The following is a 25,051-nucleotide window of genomic DNA, read 5'->3' as shown; positions in this document are numbered from 1 at the left end:
TGACAATAGTGAGCCGAGATTGCGCCACTGCACTCCAGCCTGGGTGACAGAGCGAGATTCCGTCTCAAAAAAAAAAAGAAAGAAAGAAAGAAAGATGATGACAATAAAAACTACTGCTTAGTGTGATGACTTGCATATAGTAGATACTCAGTAAATACCTGCTAAGTGAAAAGAAATACCTGTGTGAAATGGTGAATCAGGCCATCCATCCCATATTACCTGAATTACCAAAAGCGGGCGTAAGTAAAATGAGATAATTTGAGGGAAGTCAAAATTTATCATCTAGATCAGCAGTTCTCAAATGTGAAGTCTCAAGACCCCTCCACATTTTTTAAATGATTGAGGACCACAAAGAGCTTTTTATTTTTGTAGATTATATCCATAGATATTTATCATATTAGAAATCATAACGAATAAATTTATAAAATACAAAAATATGCAAATGCACATTCCATGAACTGTCAGAATAATAGCTGCTTCTTACATCATATAGCTTCTGTAAAACCCTACTATACACTTGTGAGAAAGTGAGAGTGAAAATGACAAACAACATCTTACTGTTATCATGAAAATGATTTTGATCTAATGGATCCCTTGAAAGAGTTTTAGACATTCCCAACTAGAGTTTGAGGATCTCTGATTTGGAGTTGTCAGAAGCATTAAGAATTTCTAGGAAGCCAAACCAAATTATTGAATATTAAATTACTTGTAAGACTTATTTGTAGCATATAGTCACATGATTTAGACATTGATTTTTAATCATCAGGAGAGGAAGTTTAATTTAGCTTCTGTTCTATTTAAATATTCTGTTAATCAAGAGGAAATGTATCAGTAGAAGATAGATCTTAATCTGTCAGTGAAAGGAGTTGCTTGCTGTTTTGGTTATTTTGTTTTTGTTTTTTGAGCGCTTTCCAATAATTAAATACCATTTTCTTTTATAAAGACTTTTTTGACCCTTCTATGACTAGATTAGTGTCATTGACCTCATTAAAAAGTCCAGTCTTTCCAATCAAACCCTTGCTAGACTTTGTATAAAACTGCATTTCATTGAAAAAGTATCCAAATTGGGGTAATTTATCTGGAGAAAGAAGTTCAGGACACTGGCTTGGATAAGCAGGAAGTAGCCCTCGTCCCCTACCCTTCCTCGATGCCCTAGACACTGTACTTGATTTATTGCTCTTCACTCTCTAGAATTTACTTCACTAAACATCACCTTCACTTATGTAGGTGGCCATGGACAATCTGGAGGTTAATCCAAAGACCTTGGGAATAAGGTGGGTGGGTGGGGCGGTATTCTAGTAAGAGAAAGAAGCAAGTGGGCATGATGGTGGCAAACAAATGGCCATGATCCAGGTGATGTCCATCTTTGTGGGCCATGTTAAGGGGTTTGAATATGACTAAGTGCAAGAGGAAACTGTCGGAGAGGAGTTTTACACAAAGGAGTGGCATGCTCTAATTTATGCTTTTAAAAGATATCTGGTTGCTGTGTGGAAAACGAATTCTTACATGTCATGTTACAAATGCAGCTTGAAAATTGTGTGATTAATCTCCCAGTCACCTGCAAAGCAATGGAGACATGGGTGACATTATATGTGCTGATGATAAAGGGTACTTTTCCTATCCCCAGCTGATAAATACATTTAACAAACTGTTCCTAGTTAAATAAAACGTAAATGTTTTCTTGTGTCTTAGACATTTTTTCAAAAAGGATTTGTTTATTTATGGTGATATTAATAACTAAAGAATTGGAAATTTACAATTCCAAAGCCTCTTGACAGGATAATACCTTTTCAGTGGTTTAAAGGAGGTTGTATTTTGTTCTACATGCATAAGCAATTACTATTTATTTCATCATAATCTGGCATATATATTGAATTTCCTACCCAGCAAGAGTTCTGTTAAGTTGCCTACCCTAAGCATTTAGTGAAGCCAGTTATTACATGAATAATGAAATGACAGTAAGCAATAACAGAAAATGACCAAATAACTGCTTGATTGGGGGACTTTTTGACAGAACTGTATAGTAATAGAATATGCCTGTTTCCAGTTCTTTAAAAGCTACTTTCTAAAAGAGTTTGGATTTTTTAAATCAACTTTAGTAATCAGACTTACACCTTCAATTGTGAACTTTTGAAGCGCTTTACAGTTCACATATTATAGCACCTGTAATTGTCAATTACATTTACGCACCATGACAAGTACAATATACTCCATTATCTCATTCAAACCTCACACACACACACACACACAAAATCCTATGAATATGGTGCTTTTATTTCTTCCATGTTGCAGATGAGAAATCTGAAGCTCAGAAACACATGAGACTCGTCCAAGGTCAAATAGCTGAATATTGACAGAGATGCCTTATATTGCCTTTGATTTAGGGAAAAAAAAAAAAACATGTAAAAGGGTAGTGTTCCATTGGACACAAAATGGAGACAAATAGAAGCGAAAGGGTGTTGGAAATAACATTTCATTGCTGGGACTAATACTTGAATATTCGTTACTATGTTGCCCCTGGGTGTGAGACTAGATGAGGTATGTAATGGGTAGGGGGAGGAATTGTCAACAGGTTTTATCATGTTGGACAAAATGTAAAATAGTCTTAATGAAACTTTTAGAACCCAGCTCTTATTTCCATTTTCAGCACTAGGTCACCAAAGTGATGGGGTTTAGTAAATCTTAACATTTTGGGAATTAAGAAACCTAGTAAGAATCTAACAAAAGTTATGTAACATGACCCAGACTATATAAATTCAAAATGTCCACTAGTGTGAGGCTATTTAGAAAATTCTTATAGTCTACAGCCATACCACCCTGAACACGCCCTGATCTCAGAAGCTAAACAGGGTCAGGTCTTATTAGTACTTGGATGGGGGAAATTTATTATAGAACCTTCACTACCTAACATACAGAACAGTACAATACGATAATTCATAGTCCTGTACATATATTATATGACTGTTAAAAAAAATAAGGCAGACCCTCCTTGAAAAAATAAGGTATGTACAGGTCATATTATTAGGTAGTGAACAGTATATTTAAGATTGTGTTTAATTTCAGTGTTTTAAGTTGTTAATATTGGAGATTAAATTACGAAGAACCTTACCTTTTCCTCCTGTAAACATTCCTGTATTGGTTGAATTTTTATAAATAGCACGTTTTGACTGAATTAATGATTACAATCAATTTGACCTAAATTCTCAACAAAAGGTCAGATTTCTGCCACCTTCCTCTATGTTACATGTATGTTTCTAAATGTTATAAATATCTTTTAATCAAAGACTTTAAATTATTTATTCCTGATACATTTCTATCCTAACCAAATGAAATATATGAATAAGCTGTTGTCAACTGGTCATTCAAACTTTTTAAAAATCCACTCTAGGACTGTTTTTGTTTCATAATTCACCTGGGTAGAGCACCACAGCTCAGGGAAAGCAAACCAGGGAAGAAACGATTTTCCCTGAAATATACAGATAACGACCTCGATATCTATTTTAATTTGACAACGGAGAGGCAGTCTGAGTTCTCTATTACTCAAATTCTATTTGAAGAGCCAAAATTAATAAATCACAGCTTAGTGAGCACAACGATGCCTCTTTGCAAGTCACTGTAAAGGTTTCATAGAGTTTTACTTCCCTTTTACTCCAGATCACACCTTGGCCTTTGCAAACCATCCCTTTTTAATCACATTAGAGTCCACAGTTTCATGTTGAAATGTCTATCTGTGTAAATCCGAACTGTAGGGAGGAGTGAAATTTGAAAAGATCCTTCTTAAAAGCACAATACACTTTCAATAAGTTGGATAAATACCTTCTGGCACATGGAAATGGGAGCTACATGCTGGGGGTGAGGGGGAAACGGTAATTTTCCAGCCTTATCTTCACATGCCTGAGTACAATTATTAGTGTAGAAAACAGTATTGCTTGCAGTAATCTTGATTGCATCTTCCAGTGTCTAGCTCACTCCCTGTGCTCGATATTTATTATTACCCTCTTTAAAATAAAAAAATCATTGTCTCTAATGGTAAAGCAGAGAAGACAAAAAGTAATGAAAATTTCCTCTTATGAAAAAAAAAAGTTCCAATGCACAACCAAATCAGGAGAAATATCTCTGCTATGTTGAAAAGCAGAAGTATAGCACTTTGTGTTTCACTTAGATTTTTCTTTTTAAAGAAAACACTTTCAGCACATGCATGCTGTTGTTGCAAGCCTTGGAGATGAAACTGTTTTTTTGTTTTTTTTTTTTTTTTTTTTTGAGGCGGAGTCTCGCTCTGTTCCCCAGGCTGGAGTGCAGTGGCGCAATCTCGGCTCACTGCAAGCTCCGCCTCCCGGGTTCACGCCATTCTCCTGCCTCAGCCTCCGAGTAGCTGGGACTACGGGCGCCCACCACCACGCCCGGCTAATTTTTTGTATTTTTTAGTAGAGACGGGGTTTCACCGTGGTCTCGATCTCCTGACCTCGTGATCCGCCCGCCTCAGCCTCCCAAAGTGCTGGGATTACAAGCGTGAGCCACCGCGCCCGGCCGATGAAACTGTTTTTGATTCAACCAAGGTTAAGAAAGAAATGTCTAGGAAAATGATTGTGGCTGCCTGGAAGATGCCATTTATCTGAAGATATGGAGTTCATCTCTTGAGTCTGGCATATGGGAATGTAGGTATAGTCATCTCAATGTCCACTGACCTTCCTGGAAACAAACAGCATCAATGGAATCTCTGAGGTTCTCCTACAAAAATATGTGTGTACTAGATTGTTTTATATTTCTGTTTGGATAAATTCTAGTAATGACCCTTTTTCTCAATAAAGGTATCTTAGATACATTGATCCTTGTCACCTTCCACAAGTGAGTCTTACATTCAGATCCACTCTCTCTATTCCCCCTTTGCAAACTGAAGACATCAAACTTTTTCTTAACTTTAGCAACCTGAGTCCAATTGCTGGAGCCTTCTCTCAGTTCTCACCATGACGTGCTTATTTCCCAGGCCTGTTCTCAATCCCCACTTTGAATTTGTCTGCCTTTTCTACCCCAAATAGATCCTAAACCTGAGACTCTGGGAAGGCAGACTCTCTCCCCAGATTTTGATGACAGCATAATGTGCCTTGTGAGGTGCTGGTGGCGTAAAGGAGAATCTTGTTGCAATCAATGTGAGTTTTTAGGCCCAGTTTGGAATCACCCATAAGCCAGTGGAGCAATGGAACAATGGCCGCATTTCCCATATATTCATCCTATGACAACTGTCCTATGGAGAAAGGACTGAAAGTCACAAGGGAGAGTCAGTTGCTAGAAGGCCACTGGAAAAGCCCTCAATGGTGCAAGAAGTCAGCAAGTATGTGATTGATACAAACAATTGATAGCATTGCATTGTTTTTGTATGGGAGGTTAAGAGCAAGAGCTTTGGGGTCATACAGACTCCATTTCAAGGCCCTACTTCAAAAAGTCTCCTTGCTCCTACAATTAACATGCAATAACTTAATAGTAACCACTTGATCAAATTTGAATGTTTCAGTGAGATAATAGATGAAAACATTTGGCATGGTGCCTGGGCTAGTGTATGCTCAATAAATGTCAATAATTGATTGGCATTCAGCAGTAGCAAGTGAAATCACCATCATCATTCTGAATAGCATCACCAAATACCATTCTTCGGGTACAGTAAGAAAACCAGTGGAAGTAACAGAGAAGGATTTGTCTTTTTCAACCTTCCAGATAATCTGCACTCTCATTCCCCATAGTTCATTGTCTGCCCATCTGTTTCTAATGACTGTCACATGAAGTTCAATAAATCTTTACTGAATGAATGAATGACTTGAGCATAATGGAGAAGTCAGTGGCTTGGAAAACATGGAAATGAAATTTGGGTCATAAGTAAAACATCTAAGAGCTGGTATCAGAAAGCCTAAGTGCTAAGTTTTCCACTACTCTGTGCAAACAGGTGATCTTTAGTGATTCTTTTGAGATAGCTGAGCTCCACCTTCCCTATCTGCATAATGTGGGGGGGCTACTTGGGGGGAAAAATGAGATGCAGTGTGTGAAAGTGCTACATAAATTTTCAGGATTTTGTAGCGATTTTTGTTGTGAATCATATAAGCTGAGTAAGAGTGTATGTGTATATCTGTAAATGCACACACAAACACACTTATTACACATACACACGCATATATGGCTAGCTAAAGACAAGGCAATCTAAAAGCAGATAAGTGTCAATATTTCCTACTGGGAAGAGAGGGATAAAAATGGAGCAAAAGGATTAAAGTTCCTGTCGACTGGTAAACAGAATTGAAACAGGGCCTAAGAAAAATAATCAGGTAAAGAGAAAACGTACTCAGCGCTACAATTTGCCAATTGCCCTCTGATCTTGAATTCCAGCTACCAGAAATTCAATGACAGCAGCCTGCTCCCCAACACCTTAATCCTTCCCACATCTGCCTCTGGGCTGGATCACTCCCCTTGGGACATGTCATTTCTGTCTTGCACTGAACCACCACCAAATGTATTGGTAGGAGCTTTAGTCCTGTTTCCTTCCACACCCGGTGAAAGGTTTCGTCAATAATTTCAAAGGTCTTATTATCAGATGACCACAACAGTGTGGTTGTACCTAAAGATAAATCTGTGCTTCGTTTCACCTAATGTCTCACTTTCTATTAAAAAATCACACCACAATTATCACAATTTCACAACATGGCATAGTGAGTTTCATTTACCCTTTACTGGTTTCTGAGGCAAATGTTAGAATAACCCAGGACAAGATTTGGAAACTAGCAAGTTTTTAATGGCTTTCTATCGGTCAGTCTACAGGGATTCAACTCTATCACTGCTGGGTACCTTGTACAATGCCTAATTCACATACTTCAAGGTGGTAGCAGAATGAACATTGGTTTAGAATCCTATTCAGTACAGACTATCAGTCTACCGTTAGATGAGATGGCACGGGAAAGCTGGTTTGGGTCATTTGCTTACAAATATTCAGCTGGAAATCTAAGGATGCTGTAATTTTTAAAGCAGAGAGGCAGGCATGCGCAGTACTTGCCACTGTAGGTTCCTTCTACTCTTCTTACATTCCTGACTCATCTCTGCCATCTTCTAGCCACATGACCTCAGGCAAGGTCATTATCCTTTCCAAGCCTCAGTTTCCTCCTCTGTAAAATGGTAATAGCAATCGTACCCACTGAAGGGAGTTGTTATGAGCATTAAATGAGATACAAGTAGGTAAAGAACCGAGCCCAATACCTAGGTTGAAAAATGTTGCTGGTTGTTATTACAAATATTTCCATCAATAAAGCAATGCCACTTGTCTTGCTCCAGTCTCCTGAAAGGATAGTTGCATTTAATATTACTCCAGACCCTACAAACGTAACTAAAAACTATGGGGACTCAGTAGTTTCTTTAACTTAATTGAAGCATCAGTGAAATGTTTTAAATGACTCCATTTAAACATTGGTACGTATTTTTTTAGAAGAAACCACTCTAAAATGGAGGCCTTTCATTGATAGACACAATGCGGTTAAACCCAGTGAAATTCAATTACCTCTTGATTGGGTCGGGCAAGCCATGAAGAGAATTTTACATTTGAAATCAACAAATTGAATTTGGTACCTTTTGCAGCTTCAGCAATTGCTCCCTGACGAGTTCCTCACAAGATCAGAGGTGGCCCCGTCAGCATCCAGGTTCTGTCGAATGACATGCTCTGTTTAGAAAGGTTTTTCCTTGTTTAGATTCTGAATGAATATTTGCTTCCAAATTATTACAGCTACAAAACACACGCTGACTATACACTTCCCCCCAAAATACAAAATATATGAATTTATACATATATATTATTGTTGCTTAAAAGAACTTATATATAGTATATAAATATGTATGTATTTATACATATATATGCCTTTTGCTTATAAGAACTTATAAAGTTCTTATATATAAGCTCTTTTAAGCAACAGTTACATATATGTGTGTGTATATATAGATACACACATATATATACACATATGTATATACACGTGTGTTTGTGTATGTGTGTGTGTGTGTGTGTGTATATATATATTTTTTTTACCCAGTATGGCTGGTAGGCTAAATACCCACCTATACATCATCAGTATTAATAAGATGTTTTAGTAATTTTTTTGTCTTATACAGATAAGCACAATTAACAGTTTCTTTAAGTCAACATGCTAAGTCAGCAATGGGCAAAATATTGTTATTTGGCTGACTGCGTATTTTTAAAAATATTTTATTCTCTCCCTCCCCACTGTCTCCACCACACACAAAGATTGCAGACCTAGTTTGTGCATGTCAGCTGAAGGAAAAGGTGCATGGGAGACATGCTGATCCTGGGGTGCAGCCTGGCACCTGGAAACTATCAAGTGTAGATAATTGCAACGGGTGACATGTGTTTTTGTTTTACATACTGTTTATTCTAAGAAGATCTTTCTAATCTTTGTCTCAAGATTAAAGCCAAAATCTATAATTTGGCCACCTGGACAACAAAGTCCCACAATGGCAGCCCCCAGCTACTTTTCCACCCCATCCTGCACCACCATTCCCTTTCCCACCATCTTCCAGTTTTCCAAGCCACATTTTATTCCCCCATGTGTTATGCCCTTTGCCTATGCAGGAGCTTGGTGCATGTTCTTTCCTGTTTTCTAAGCTTTATTGGGACATAATTCACATACCATACAATTTGCCCATTTAAACTGTACAATTCTCCCATCCTCCACCCAGTCCTAAGCAAACACTAACCTGCTTTTTGTCTCCATAGATTTACCTATTCTAAACATTTTATAGAAATGGAATCGGAATATGTGGTCTTTTGTGACTAGCTTCTTTCACTGAGCATAATGTTTTCAAGGCTTATCCATGTTGTAGCATGTATCAGTACTTTATTTTTATTGACAAATAATATTCTGTTGTATGAATAAACTACATCTTATTTATTCATTCATCAGTTAATAGACATTTCAGTTGTTTCTCCTGTTTGGCTATTATGAATAATGCTGCTGTGAACACTCTTGTACAAGATTTTGTGTAGACAAATGTTATCATTTCTCTTGGGTATGTATCTAGGAGTGGAATTGCTGGAATGGAGTCATATGATAACTCTATATTTAACTACCTGAAAAACTGCCAGACTGTTTTCCAAAGTGGCTGCATCATTTTACGTTCTCCCCAGCAACATATGAAAGTTCCAATTTCTCTACATCCTTACCAACACTTATAATTCCAATCTTATAATCTTTCTTTTTATAGCCACCCTAGTGGATGTGAAGTAGTATCTCATTGTGCTTTCTTTCTTAACTTTTGATCTGGGTAATTCCTATTATCTTTAAAGTTTCAGCCTAAAAGTCACTTCCATAGGGAATCTTACCTTGGCTACCCCACCCTCAGACTAGCCTCAGGTTCCTCTCAGAAAACCCATCTTTTCTCTCTGAACTTTAAGTTCAACATGGACAGGCACCATTCCATCTCTTCTTTATTCCCCACTCTAGCCCCAGCATCTAGCTATTTATTTATGTATTTATTTGAGACAGAGCTTGGCTCTTGTTGTCCAGGCTGGGGTGTAATGGCACGATCTCAGCTCACTGCAACCTCTGCCTCCCGGGTTCAAGTGATTCTCCTGCCTCAGCCTCCCGAGTAGCTGGGATTACAGGTGCCCGCCACCACGTCTGGCTAATTTTTTTGTATTTCTAGTAGAGACAAGGTCTCACCATGTCGGTCAGGCTGGTCTCGAACTCCTGACCTCTGCCTGCCTCGGCCTCCCAAAGTGCTGTGATTACAGGCATGAGCCACCGCACCCGGCCGCATCTAGCTATTATGTGAACTGCAAAGTTGTTGAAAGTGTATTAAGTCAATGCCACTCTTTTTAAATAATGAGAAAAAGTGTGCATTATCTGAAAATCACCTGTGTCAGAATAATTGACATGATTACCTTTAAATCCATTTTATTTTTCAGTATTTCTACAGACAAAACTATTGAGGAAGATTCTAGTATCACTGGCAAGGATAGGAAAGGGGCTCTATGATATAACCACAATGAATGCTTCTGTTGTCCTGAATTTTGTTGGAGCTGTACACATTTATGTTAGTTAAGAAAAAGGATTTTTGTGGGAAAGTGCAATATATACAAGCAAAAACAAATGGACTTGAAAAATAAGGAACTTAAGGGGACTAGATTTTCCTGCTTTAGCTGTGAGCTAGGCATACCTCTAGAGGTTTCAATTCAGTAGATCTGAGACGGGGCCCAGGAATATACATTTTTAACATAGTCCCTAGTAATTCTAATGCCAGTGGTCCACGAGCTTCACTTTAAAAATATGTATATCCTAGTTAATGTCCTCATTATTTAACATAAGCAAGTCAATGTAGAGGTTTAAAAATCAGGCTCTGGAGTTTGATGCAGATTTAAACCCCTGGACTGACATTTACTAACTATGTGGCTTAGAATGAATTACTTAATCTTTCTAAGCCTTAGTTTCTGGCCCATAAGAAATGCCCCAATGTGTTAATTGCTATTATTGTGTTATTAACATTATTATCTTAATTGGAAGATGATGTGCACAACAAATCTGTTGTTTTTTTTTTTCTATTTCAACTTTTATTTTAGATAAGGGGGTACATGTGCAGGTGTGTTACATGGGAATATTGCACCCAGGCAGTGAGCATAGTACCCAATAAGTAGCTTTTCAACCCACGTCCTCTTCCCTCCCTACTCTAGTACTCCACAGTGTCTATTGTTCCCATGTTTACGTCTGTGTGTGCTTCATGTTTAGCTCCCACTGATCAGCAAGAACATGCATATTTGGTTTTCTGTCCCTGCCTTAGTTTGCTTAGGATTATGGCCTCCAACTCCATTCATGTTACTGCAAATGATGTAATTTCATTCTTTTTTATAGCTACATAGTATTCCATCGGGTATATGTACCACATTTTCTTTATGTAATCAACCATTGATGGGCACCTAAGTTGATTCTGTGTCTGTGCTATTGTGAGTAGCATCGCCATGAACATGCCAGTGCATGGGTCTTTTTGGTATAATGATCTATTTTCCTTTAGATATATACCCAGTACTGGGATTGCTGGGTCAAAGAGTAGCTCTGTTTTAAGTTCTTTGAGAAATCTCCAAAGTGCTTTCCATGGTGGCTAAGTGCTTAAGTGTTCCCTTTTCTCTGCAGTCTTGTCAGCGTCTGTTGGTTTTGACTTTTTAAGAATAGCCACTCTGAATGGTGTGAGATGTTATTTCATCATGGTTTTGATTTGCATTTCTCTGATGATTAGTGAAGATGAGTATTTTTTGGTTTTTTGGCCACTTCTATGTCTTTCTTGTTTGTTTGTTTTGTTTTTTTGAGACGGAGTTTCGCTCTTCTTGCCCAGGCTGGAGTGCAATTGCGCTTTCTTGGCTCACTGCAAACTCCGCCTCCTAGGTTCAAGTGATTCTCCTGCCTCAGCCTCCCCAGTAGCTGGGATTACAGGCATGCACCACCACACCTGTCTAATTTTATATTTTCAGTAGAGATGGGGTTTCTCCATGTTGGTCAGGCTGGTCTCAATCTCCCGACCTCAGGTGATCCACCCAGTCTTGGCCTCCCAAAGTGCTGGGATTACAGGCATGAGCCACCATGCCCAGCCCTATGTCTGTTTTTGAGAAGTGTCTATGTCTTTTGCTCATTTTTAGTGGGGGCTGTTCGTTTCTTGCTTGTTGATTTGTTTAAGTTCTTTATAGGCTATGGATATTAGACCTTTGTCAGATACATAATTTGTGAATATTTTCTCCCATCCTGTAGGTCTTTTCATAGTTTCTTTTCCGGTGCAGAAACTCTTCAGTTTAATTAGGTCCCACTTACCAATTTTTGTTTTTGTTGCATTTGCTTTTGGGGACTTAGTCAAAAATTATTTGCCAAGGCCAATGTTGAGAAGGGCATTTCCTAGGTTTTCTTCCAAGAGTTTGAGGTCTTACATTTAAATCTGTAATCCATCTCGAGTTAATTTTTTTATATGCTGAAAGGTAAGGGTCCAGTTTCATTCTTCTTCGTATGGCTAGCCATTTATCCCAGCACCATGTACTGAGCAGGGAGTTCTTTTTCCATTGCTTGTTTTTGGCAGCCTTGCCAAAGATCAGATGGTTATAAGTGTATGGTTTTATTTCTGAGTTTTTTATTCTGTTCCATTGGCCTATGTGTCTGTTTTGTACTAGTACCATGCTGTTTTGGTTGCTCTAGCCTTGTGGTATAGTTTGAAATTGGGTATTGTGATGTCTCCAGCTTTGTTCCTTTTGCTTAAGACTGTTTTGGCTATTCAGGCTCTTTTTTTGGGTTCCATACGAATTTTAGAATAGTTTTTTTTTAATTCTGTGAAGAATGACATTGGTAGTTTGATAGGAATAGAATTTAATCTGTAAGTTGCTCTGGGCAATAGGGCTATTTTAGTGATACTGATTCTTCCAATCCGTGAACATGGAAAGTATTTCCATTTATTTGTGTCATCTCTGATTTCTTTCAGCAGAGTTTTTTTTTTTTTTTTTTTTTTTTTTTAATTATACTTTAGGGTTTTAGGGTACATGTGCACAATGTGCAGGTTTGTTACATATGTATCCATGTGCCATGTTGATTTCCTGCACCCATTAATTCGTCATTTAGCATTAGGTGTATCTCCTAATGCTGTCCCTCCCCCCTCCCCCCACCCCACAACAGTCCCCGGAGCGTGATGTTCCCCTTCCTGTGTCCATGAGTTCTCATTGTTCAATTCCCACCTATGAGTGAGAACATGCGGTGTTTGGTTTTTTGTCCTTGCGATAGTTTACTGAGAATGATGTTTTCCAGTTTCATCCATGTCCCTACAAAGGACACGAACTCATCATTTTTTATGTACACCATGGAATACTCAGCAGAGTTTTATAGTTCTCCTTTTAGAGATCTTTCACCTCCTTGGTTAGCTGCATTCCTAGGTATTTTGTTTTCTTTGTGGCTATTGTAAATGAGATTGTGCTCTTGATTTGACTCTCAGCCTGGACATTATTGGTATATAGAAATGCTACTGATTTTTGTACCCTGATTTTATATCAAAAACTTACTCAAATTGTTTATCAGTTGTAGTAGGCTTTTGGCAGATTATTTAGAATTTTCTAGACAGAAAATTATATCATCAGTGAAGAGAGATAGTTTGACTTCTTTTCCTATTTGGATGCCTTTTATTTTTTTCACTTGCCTGAGTGCTCTGGCTAGGACTTCTAACAGATCCATTTTAAAGGGATTGAGTTTTGTTTAGTAAGAAAAATACTTCCTAAGTATAAGTTGGAATTTATGAGGTTCGTGAATGGCTTTATCATCACTGTTACTTTTATAGATAATTTTCCAAGTGGCACTTTATTGTCATAAATAAGCCTCAGTCATACCTTTTTGCAAGTGCCTCCCTAATTATCATTTCTGAAGAAAAATTTTGGCCTCTATATTAAATTATAGTTCACGACTTAGTTCCAGTTCACACCCTGAGCTACTATATTGGATATAACACATCTTCCTTAGGTGTTATTTACTGAGCTGAAAGTATTGCCCAAAGCATCTTATTTTGTCGGTATCCAGTAATTTATTGAGCCTGGATGCTATCCTGATAGAGTTTACTCACTAAAATAGAAGTTATAAAAGTTCAATCAAATTACGATCTATCAGCCATCTTACAGAACCAAGAATGTGCATTCATTTATCCAAGTACTATTTACTAAGTGCCTAAAAAAGGTCAGGTGTTTGGGATCACAGAGAAAAAGAAAACCAAGATTCTCACTATCATGGAGAAATGATATTCACAGTTGAGTGGGCAGTGGAGACTGAAAAAAAAAGTAATCAAATTCATTACCAAGACAGCTTTATCTGCTAGTGAGTGCTATGAATGACACTAAATTGAGTGATGTAATAGAAAATACCTAAAAGAAAGGAGGTCCTTTTGATGAATGGCAGGAAAAGGCTCTCATCTCTCAGGAGATGTTGAGCTGATGCCTGAATGCCAAGGAGGCAGCCATGGGAAATGTCAGGGGGCAGAGTGATTTAGGAAAAGAGAACAGTCAACAACAAGACCTGGAGATAGGACCGTGTTTGTCATAACTGAGAAACAGAAAGCAGGCCAATGTAGTTGAAACAGGGTGATGGAGGACAGAGCAGCAGGGGAGGAGTCTGGAGATACAGTTAGGGGCACCAAGGTAAGGCCTGGCAAGCCCTGTTAAACAGAGGAAGCACTGAAGAATTTCAGCAGGGGGATGTCTTAGTGTAATTTATCACAACTTCAGGTTCCCTTTCCCCTTCCTTCCTCCCTTCTACCTAAGGGTGACTAGCTGTTATGATAACCAGTTGAATGACGATTAGCTGCAATATTGATTTCCACATTTCTAGCTATAATGTCTGTAAATTTCTTAATGAATATGTTACATAGGCATGCACTAAAACTCCCAGATCACATCCCATTTTGCTTTAGAAGACGTAGACACAAGTCATCTATTTTTGTCTCCATTGCATTTAAAGAATGTCTCCTTAAATCTGGCAATTTAGGTTGCACCAGGTGACGTTTGAGGTGCCCACCTGCGAGGGAAAGGAACGGCAGAAGCTGGCATTGATTGGTGACTCCTCATCTTCAGCAGAGTTCTTCGTCACTGTTGCTGTCTTCGCCTTCCTCTACTCTTTGGCTGCCACTGTCGTTTACATTTTCTTCCAGAACAAATACCGGGAAAACAACCGGGGCCCACTCATTGTAAGTGGTTTTCTTTTTCAAATAACTTTTTCCGTTTCCTTCTAATTTCTTTTACTAATGCTTGAAGGACTTTGGAGTTACCTGAGCCCTCGGGGTAGGTGTTTGAAAGGAAATCACATTCTTTTTTATCCAAATCTCTCAAAGCCACAACAAAAACATGATGTCTGTCAATCTCTTGTGCTCCTGGGCTGGGAAAGTATCACCCAACTTGCTAGAAACCCCTCTGAAATAAATGATTAGAAATCTCATGAGATCTCGGAAAGACCAGTGAAGTTTGCTGTAGATTTATTTATAATTCCAGCATTGTGGAGTTAGTCAACCATTTTTCTTATTATTTAGACAGTGTGACCTGTGCTTATTTGAAATATGTTATTCCCTTAGTATATTGTAGGATGAGCATATATTAATAATTGTTTAGTTTGAAAATGGAGTTCTTCATCTCTGTATATCTATCTATCTGTGTCTTTTTCCTACCAATTCCTTACCCTACACCTCACTTTCTGTTGCCTTGTACAATGGTCCAAGGACTCATATGAGTGAAATCAATATAGCCCAGCATTTCTAAACAGAAACACACATACACCTAGGGGGACACAAAACCTCTAAGAGGGTACCTAGGCATAGATAATTTTAAGGAAATAAATTTTAAATTTCACCTTTTACATGTGCATTTGCCCAAACTCTATCTTCCTGAGAATGCGCTGTATCTGAAAATATTTTACAGTCATCTTTCTTAATGAACTACTCCCATTTTACAAAAGAAAAGTATCCTTATTTACCAACTCAAGTCTTACTACACAGTACATTTACAGAACATAAAACATTTGGGACACTGAAAAGGGGACCACTGAAATATTGGTGTTGGTGTTGACAAAACTGATTCTGATGCCTGACTAATATACTTTTTTGGATCTAAGGGGGTTTACTATTTTTTGGCTTTCAATAAAATTAAAAATTCTAGTATGCTTATCGATTGATCATTAAAAAATAATTTTCGGTGACACGTTACTATGTGATATGGGACATATAACTCAAAAAGAAATTAATAAATGGTTTTGCTATAACAAAACTCCATTTGTTCTCATTTATGCAAACAAGCTTTCTCAGCATTTACATCTAAAAAAGGAAAAATGGAAATGAAATTTATGCTGAATCATGTACTATTCTATAAATAAATAATATTTATCAAAAAATTATATATTAACTGCTATGGTTTGAATACAGTTTATCCCCCACCAAAACTCATGTTGAAACTTGGTCTTCAATGTGGCAGTGTTAGGAGGCAGTGCTTTTTAAAGCTGGTTAGATAACTAAGATGAGTTAATGTCTTTCTTGAGAGACTGCATTAGTTCTCATAAGACTGTATTAGTTCTTGTGAGAGCAGGTTGTTATAAATTGAGTCAGCCTCTTTTGTCTTCTATCCCTTTTCCCACATACCCAGTTCCTCTTTCATTTCTCTGCTGTGTTGACACAGCACAAGGCCCTCACCACAAGCCACCAGATGTGGCTGTCCAATCTTGAACTTCCCAGCCTGTAGACTATGTGCTAAATAAACTTCTTTTCTTTATAAATTACACAGTCTCAGGTATTGTGTTATAGCCATACAAAATGGACTAACACTGCCTATTCATCTAAGAATTGTACATTTTCAATAAAATTTTTACTTTTTGTTTTATTTTATTGAGGCAGAGTCTCATGCCACCACCCAGGCTGCCGTGCGGTGGCGTAATCACAGCTCACTCCACCTCCCAGGCTCAGATGATCCACCCATCTCAGCCTCCCAAGTAGCTGGGACAACAGGTGCATGCCACCACACCCAGCTAGTTTTTGCATTTTTTGCAGAGACAAGGTTTCATCATATTTTTTGCAGAGACAGTTTCTCAAATTCCTGGACTCAGGTTATCCTCCCGCTTCGGCCTCCCAAAGTGCTGACATTACAGGCATAAGCCACTGTACCTGGCTATTTTTTAAATTTAATAATTACATATTAAATTTATAATATATTTTTGTTGTTTTGGAGAATTATGCATTAATAATACTTGTAGTGATCACTCAACCCAAAAGAAATGTAATATTTAAAGTCTTAGGATCACAAATAATTAAACAGTTAATTTAAATGTGTATAAATATTTTTGTTGCAAAAAATATATAATAGGGTAATTAATAATATGCTTTCCAGAAAAAAAAATTATATCGTGCCATAATTCTGTGAGGGAAGTATAACAAAAATACAAATTCAAAGAGAACAAAAGGAAGATATAAAATTTCCACCTGTTAAATAACTTGTTAATTATAAGATAATATCTGTTAATTATAACAGAATATCAAGTAACTGTTCCGTTGGATACATTTAAAAATTGATACAATAATTTTATTTTTAAATATCAATACTTTCTTTTCTTTTCTTTCTTTATTTTATTTTTATTTTTATTTATTTTTTTTTTGAGACAGGATCTTACTGTCACCCAGGCTGGTGTGTAGTGGAGCGATCTCAGCTGACTTCAACATTCACCTCCTGGGCTCAAATGATCCTCCCACCTCAGCCTCCCAAGCTCCCAAGTAGCAGGGACTATAGGCACACACCACCACAGTCAGCTAATTTTTTGTATTTTTTGGTACAGACAGAATTTTGCCATGTTGCCCAGGCTGGTCTCGAACTCCTGGATTCAAGCAATCTACCAGCCTTGGCCTCCCAAAATGTTGGGATTACAGGCGTCAGCCACCACGCCCAGCCTAATACATTCAATATGCCAGAAATTACTTTATTTGCAACTATTTGAACTTTCAATAAAAACAAAATTAGATGCCAACTTTATACAAGTAGGGACATAGTTTTTAAAAATTATTTTGGGGAATATGTGAGTAAAATAAATTTCACAAATCTCTATTATAGAGATCTGAACTTTAAAACAATAAATTTTGAAGGATAACTGGGAGAATTCTCTCTTTTTAGAAGTTTGTTAAGTTTGAAGGGACTAGAAAATGTTCAGGTGTGCAACACTTTAACATGTTAAAAAAGGAGTAACGAAATAGAATTTGAAACTTTGGGCAAGTGTTTTTTGTTTTTTTTTTTTTTCTGTCTCAAATCTGAGTTAACAGTCTTAATGATTTTAATGATTTCAAAATATCTTTAACAGAGTCACCAAACTTGGGCTTATCTCCACCATGATGTACAGATGGACATACCCAAGAGATTGCCATGCATATACCATAAATCCAACATGCATGTTTATTTCTGGATCCATGTAAACACGCTCACAGGACTTTTAAGTCTGAGGAAATATGCTGACTTCTAAACAGAAAAAGTTGATACAGCTAATCCACACATAAAGTGGGAAAAAAACTATTTTGTTATATAAAACCACATTCTACTCATATAAAATGATCTTGTAAAGGCGTGCTGCTTTATCTCTGTGTAAACAGTCTTTCCCATCAAGCAAGATATGATGAAATCCTGAACCGTATAATACAATGGTAGGTTTTGTTTCATTATGTCGTGGGAGGAAGGAACAAAGAGAGGTAATTCTAGTAATCAAAAAAGAAAAGTCTCCTAGATGAAACTTCTGTGATATTAAGAAACCGAAATGCTCATTACTTAGCAGATAAAGTTAATTTTAAAATGAGCCTGAATCATAGGAGTCACAGAGGCAGATTGCACGTAGATCAGCAGGATGCCATTATAAAACTGCAAAGAGCAAACCACATCGATTCAAATCCCACCATGATGAAGCTGTGATTGGGGAAGTAAGCGGTGCTATGACACCATTTGTGAAGAGCAGGTTTAAGCAAATTCACAGTGTGAGCAAGGTCTCAAGAGGGTGGTGCATGCTTAAGAAAACTTTCAAATACTAGAAAAGCATTTGTTCAGATGTTCACAATAATTTTGCTTGTTTAAAACCCATCCTCTTTATTCACAGAGATGGCCACTGTATTAGTCCATTCTCACACTGCTATAAAGAACGGCCTGAGACTAGGTAATTTCTAAAGAAAAGAGGTTTAATTAACTCACAGTTCCATATGGCTGCAGAGGCCTCAGGAAATTTACAATCATGGTGGAAAGCACCTCCTCATAGGGCGGCCGCAGAGGGAAGAAGTGAGCAAGTGAGGAACTACCAAACACTTATAAAACCATCAGCTCTCATGAGAACTCACTCACTATCATGAGAACAGCATGGGGGGAACCACCCCCATGATCCAATCACCTCCCACCAGGTCTCTCCCTCACCACCTGGGGATTACAATTCAAGATGAGATTTGGTTGGGGACAAAAAGCCTAACCATATCAACTACTGATCATTATTTGGGCAACTTCATTTTGGTTACCATCTATTTTTTGTCATTGTTTTGTTTCTAACCAAACACACACTTTAAAAAAAATTTATGTAATTTGTGATTCTTCAAGTCAAACTTTGAACATGAAACTACAAAATTGCTATATTAGGTGAACATAAACTAATTCAAGCAGTTTAAGAAATCAGATACCCTTCCAAGATAGTTCACATCCAAAAAATTAACAAATTTTCATCTCAATTTATAGTCCTCTGGGACATGACATTATACATCCTGCACAAATAAAATTAATGTTGTAGGGAAGTGACAAGGATGATAATAACCATAATATCAACCAATATTGATTGGGTTTCTACTATGTGTTGAGCTAATTTAATACTCAAGACAACCCTAGTTTATATTATTATTCACATATATAGATGAGAGAAGGGAAGCTTAGAGCAGTTACCACCTCTCCCTGGTTGCATCCCTTACAGGCAGAAGGTTCAGAGTGTGGGTCGAAATCCAGAGCTCAATTCATAACCACCATGCAAGAGACCCAAGATCCTGATAGCCAATGTGCTATAGAAGTTAGAGGGGTGGAGATAGGTAAGACATATTGGCACTGTTTTACTCTAGAAGCAAATAAATCAAGCTCATAATCCCTAGGCTCTTTTGCTCATTTGACTGTCATAGAGGATTTTATTTTATTTGCCTCCAGAATCTACCTGGAGTTATGGAATGACAGCCACGCATCTGTCGTACTAGAAATACTAGAGGGTTCTGCTTGTAATTGCCATTTATCTGACTTGCAAATAGAAGATACCAATAAGGGAAAACAAACTTTAAAATGGTCAGGATAAATGTGTATTGTGAATCACAGACTACCAGGATTTGTTCCTATGCATTTCCAAGCAGTTGTGAGCAGTTTCAGACAGACTGGAGCCAAGTTTATCAATGGCTACTGAAAAAATTTTTTTCTACTGAATGTATATGACAAGATTGCCCACCTTTAAGTAAAAATGAGAATCTGAATGCCTTTAGAAGTAACACAATTGTTAATGATGCTGAATGATATAACAGTGAGAAAATTAGGCCAAAGAAATCAGCCAGCTACTGTATGTCACTACAGTAAGTGTCTTCGTGTACAGATAAATAAATATCAGTTCTCAGACAGCAGAAATGTCCATGTGAATGGTGCATGATTGTGAAATTGAAATGATATCAGGTTATATCATTTTGTCATGTTCCTTAGAGTATAGTTTCAAAAGCCAATCTCCTGCCTAGGTTACTGTGACAGGATGTTCTGAGCCATTTTCAGATCTCAAGGCAAATAATGAGGATTTAGTTTTCTTCCATATTAATGTAAAGTAGATTTTTAAAAGCAGCTTATCTTACAAGACTGACAGAATGCTTGAATGCTCTAAGAATGAGCATATTAATAAATACCATCTCACGTTTCAGTGAATCTGTATTGCAAGACTTTTGGCTTAAAGTAACTTCTCTGGGAATTAGGAAGAAGCTTGATATCCACCTTAAGATTTTGTGTAAAAGAAAGAGGCTATGTTATTCAAACTTTCCTCCCATAAAGGAGACTAAGTTGACCCAAGGCAGTTTATGGGACCAGGAGTGTTTACTGATGGCAGGCACACAGTGGTATCGTGGCTCACCTTTGTTTCATGCCCAGTGCCTTCCAAATATTTTCATATTTCCCCATCTAGCCTCAAAACAATCCTGGGAGAGAAGTAGTGCAATGAGAATTAGCCCTATTCTACAGATTCAATTTAATTCCTCTTTAGTGAGCACTAGACATTGGAAAATAAGTCCCTGGGATATTAGAAAACTTGCTGTTATCGGGGTAGAAGTTAATAGCAGAACAAGGACACAAGCTCTTAGTCCAGCGATCTTCAGGGTAGTGGCTAATTTGTGGGGTGCTGGATTTTAATCTTCTTGTGTGAAATATTATTTAACAGGTGGAAGCTGTACTTCACATATAGAATGGTGTTAATAATAACACACACATCACATGAGTGCAGTAAGGAAAGGAAGAGTTAATGCCTGAAAAGCACTTTACACAGGGAAAGGCACACAGTAAGTGATAAATTAATGGTATCTGATTGTAGCACTATTATTATCATTAATTTTAATTATTTTCTTGTCCATTACTGGGTAGTGCCTTAGTCCCACAAAGGAAAATTGCAGGCACCTTCCTTTGATTGACTGCTGCTTTCACAGTTTTATCTTCCTCCAGTCCTTCTATCCCATGCACCTTCTTATCCCCAAGTCCCCAAGGATAGAGCTTAACTCAGGACTACTTCTAAGATCACAATTGATAGGTTGAACCATCCAATTAACCTTTGTGTTTCTTGAATCCCACTCCATTAGATGACTGGGAAGCAGACTTTTAATTTTCCCAAACAAAATAAGGTTTCTCATTTTGAACTATAGGCTGGGGCCATCACTAAGGGAAGAAAACAAGAAAGACAGATACAGAGCTGGACGCTCAAATAATCAAATGCTCTTTTCTACCAGCTACACCTTTGTTTGGGTATAATTAAATACAGAAATCAGACTTTGCAGTCTCTGAGCTATACAGAAATTGCTGAGAAAGCACTCTCTCTTCTCCCCTTCCCTCTCTCCCTCTCCCCAATTCCCCTCTGTCTTCTTCTCCTTTCCTCTTTTCTCCTCTTTTCTCTCCCCATTCTCCTCTCTCCTATTTATGTCAGTTCCGTTTCATGTCTATTTTATTTTAATAGGTAATAAGTGTCTTCAACAGGCCAAGCAACATGTATTTATGGGTGAATTAAAAGCATTTAGTCTGCTGAGGAACATTATTGAATCATTAAATCATTATAACTCTCCTACAAATGGCTTGCTAGGAGTATGTAGATGGGCTTTGGTAACCTAGAGGAGGAGGTGCATAATCTCGCCTAGAAGTGAGGGCATGCCCTTTTCAGGTCTCTGTGCTGTGGACTTGTCGTAAAGTATAATAAAAAAGTAAAAAATAAAAATAAAAACAAATATTTACCGCTAGAAAATTCCTATAAACTGCATTTTAATCAATACTCTCAAATATGGAAAAAAAAAAAAAGACAACTTGAGAGCATCTTGAGGTTGGTGAGCAAAGTAAATGAAGGACCTTCTTGAAGTTCTGCCCCAGGAACAGTGTATTTGATGATAAACATAATATCATTTGAAGCCCCAAAACTGTGTATGTATGTTGTTAGTCATAGACACACCTATCGGAATCCAACACTGATTTGTGGGGTGGGTCGGGGTGTGTGTGTGTCTTTTTTTTTTTTTTTTTTGAGACGGAATTTTGCTCTGTCATCCAGCCTGGAGTGCAGTGGCACAATCGATCTCGGTTCACTGCAACCTCTGCCTCCTGGATTCAAGCCATTCTCCTGCCTCAGCCTCCCCAGTAGCTGGGATTACAGGCATATACCACCATGCCCAGCTAATTTTTGTATTTTTAGTAGAGATGGGATTTCACCATGCTGACCAGGCTGGTCTCAAACTCCTGTCCTTGTGATCCACCTGCCTCAGCCTCCCAAAGTGCTGGGATTGCAGGTGTGAGCCGCCATTCCCGGCCGGTGTGTGTGTGTGTGTGTGTGTGTGTGTGTGCCTCACCTCCTCACTCTCTGAAATAAGAAGTGTTGATAATGCAAAAACATATGGACTTCATCTTAAATGAACTCATAATCTAAACCACTACAAATTTTGTATCAAGTACATTTCTCTCAGAATCGGCAGCACAGATGAAGGCAAATACATTAATCCATTCAAAATTTTCCCAGTGTGCTTTCTAGATGTTTTATCGGATCTCGCATCCTCAGCTCTTTTTCAGCTTTTTGACAATTAGTGAATTCTTAATTACAATTTAAATGAAGGTTCATTCCTGCTGTATTTGGTACCACATTTCTCGAATTGGCTACTTTAATGAAAAGATGAGCTGTAGTTCTGTAGCCTTAATAAAGGCAGTGAACTGCTTAAAGAACTCATGATTCTTCCAGAGCCCACAGCTCTTCTTGTCCTTTGCTGGAGTCTGTGCCTTTAGGGGGCTGGTGGAAAATATCTGTGTCCCAACCCCATCCACGTTTGTCATATTTCCTTACATCCCAGGGAACTCCTCATTCAGTTAGAAAATCAAGATCTTGCAGAAACTTAGCAAAGCCCCAGTGTGTCTTTCCTATGTGTTTTCTTTTTCATGTAAAACAAAATGAAATGTGAAATGTTTCTACTCCATAGCCTGGCATACCCAGAGAAAACTTGGCTTCCTTTCTCAGACAGACCAGGGGTTTTCAACTCCTGTCCTATGGAAAGGGAGGAGGGAGGTGACAATTTTGCCCCTGACTCAACCTCTTGCCGCTGTCTTAAGTTTGTCCTGCTACAACAAAATACCTGAGACTGGGTAGTTTATAAAGAACAGAAATTAATCTTCTCACAGTTCTGGAGGCTGGAAGGTCCAAGATCAAGGTTCCAGCAGGTTCTATTGCTTGGTGAGGGCTGCCCTCTGCCTCCAAGATGGTGCCTTGTTGCAGCATCGTCTGGAAGGACAGAATACTGTGTCCTCACGTGGTAGAAGGCAGAAGAGAAACGGAGCAGAACATGTGGGAAGCCTCTTTTAAAAAGGCCTTAATCCCATTCATGAGGGAGGGGCCCTCATGGTCTAATGACCTCTTAAGTGCCCTACTTCTTAATATTATCACGTTGACGACACATGGATTTTGAAGAGGACAAATTCAAATCATAGCATTCTGCCCCTGACCCCCAATATCCATGTGTTGCCATGTGAGGACACAGCATTCCTCCCTTTCAGAGGATGCTGCAGTGAGGCACCATCTTGGAGGTTACCTGTCCTAGAGGCAATTGAGGTCCACTTGACTTTAGCTTAGACGTTGCTTCATTTTTCTCTGAATAATTCTACTTATGGGGAACTCTCTACCTGTCACCGTGTTCATTCCTCTGGGTTGAGGAACGTCACTGCTAGCTTTTGGCTGTCATACTGTCTTCTGTCCTCTTGTGTCCCCTCTCTTAGCTATCTTCAGCACATTCATAAACACTCTTCAGCCCAATCTAAACCTTTCAGCTTCATAGTCTCTTTCCCCTAAGCTCTGCCTTCTGATCTAGCTGACATCCTAGAGAGAAAAATGCTGTCAGCCTCATTTCCCTGTCCAGTTTTAGATGTTACTCATCAAAGAACTCTTGTGTTTTTCTAGAATACTTTAGCAGCATTTATATTGCTCCTGACTCCATATCTAATTATGGAATTTGAGCCAATTAAATATTTCCTAGCAACTTGGGCACTAGTTTAACTTTTACGGCTACCACAAGCAATATTGGTAGACTTCCAAAGTGGTATAGAGCTGGGAAAAAGGGGAGTAAAAATATTTTCCTATTTAATGAACAACAATCCATAATTATTTTTGCTAATTCATCTTGTATTGATTTTTTCTTGTGTGCCCTCAGATACTGCTGGGTTTTACTTTTTGTTTTTCAATGAAACAAAAGTTCATGTGATGTTTCCTTTTTGATGGTAAGATAAAGCTCTTTTTCAGATTCAAGAATAATGATCATGGCTGTGTAGGCCTCACTGGATCCCAGACCCTGTTATAGGTGCTAGAGACATGAAGTCAAACAAAACCTAGGTCCTAGCCTCAAACTACCTGCTTTATTCCTATTACCCTTGAGGGCAAAATCTGTGATGGGGAGACATTAGCAGGGAGGGGTTATGAATTTGGGCTCTGGACTCAGACTGCCTGGGCCCAAATCTCAGTACCACCATCTACCATCTGTATGACTTTGGACTGATGGTTATAGAACCTCTCTATACTTCTGAGTCTTCATCTATGAAATGAAGAGACTAACGGTTCCTAATTTATAAAGTTGTTGGTCAGAGTAAGTGGGTTATTACCCATAAAGCTACTAGAACAATACCAGGCACTCAGCAGGTTCTAACTAATGCAAGCCATTATTTTCATCAGCTTTATGATTATCTACCATTATATCGATACTGTGCTTTCTCTGTAACTGGTGTTTATTAAATCTCATTGGACTG

The 25,051-nt window shown here is 38.1% G+C and overlaps 1 protein-coding gene across 2 annotated transcripts in view; it reads left to right on the top strand.

The window, feature by feature from the left end:
* Nucleotides 1–25,051, top strand: part of SYNPR (synaptoporin) — a 348,628-nt gene that overhangs the window by 277,040 nt on the left and 46,537 nt on the right. For both annotated transcript variants that reach the window (XM_055260619.2, XM_055260620.2), the window contains one exon: nucleotides 14,526–14,724. In XM_055260619.2, coding sequence (XP_055116594.1) covers nucleotides 14,526–14,724 — 199 coding nt within the window. The remainder of the gene's footprint in view (nucleotides 1–14,525; nucleotides 14,725–25,051) is intronic.

This window comes from Symphalangus syndactylus, chromosome 21, assembly GCF_028878055.3.
Source record: "Symphalangus syndactylus isolate Jambi chromosome 21, NHGRI_mSymSyn1-v2.1_pri, whole genome shotgun sequence".
Taxonomy (NCBI): Eukaryota; Metazoa; Chordata; class Mammalia; order Primates; family Hylobatidae; genus Symphalangus; species Symphalangus syndactylus.
This window is presented reverse-complemented; position numbering and strand designations above follow the sequence as displayed.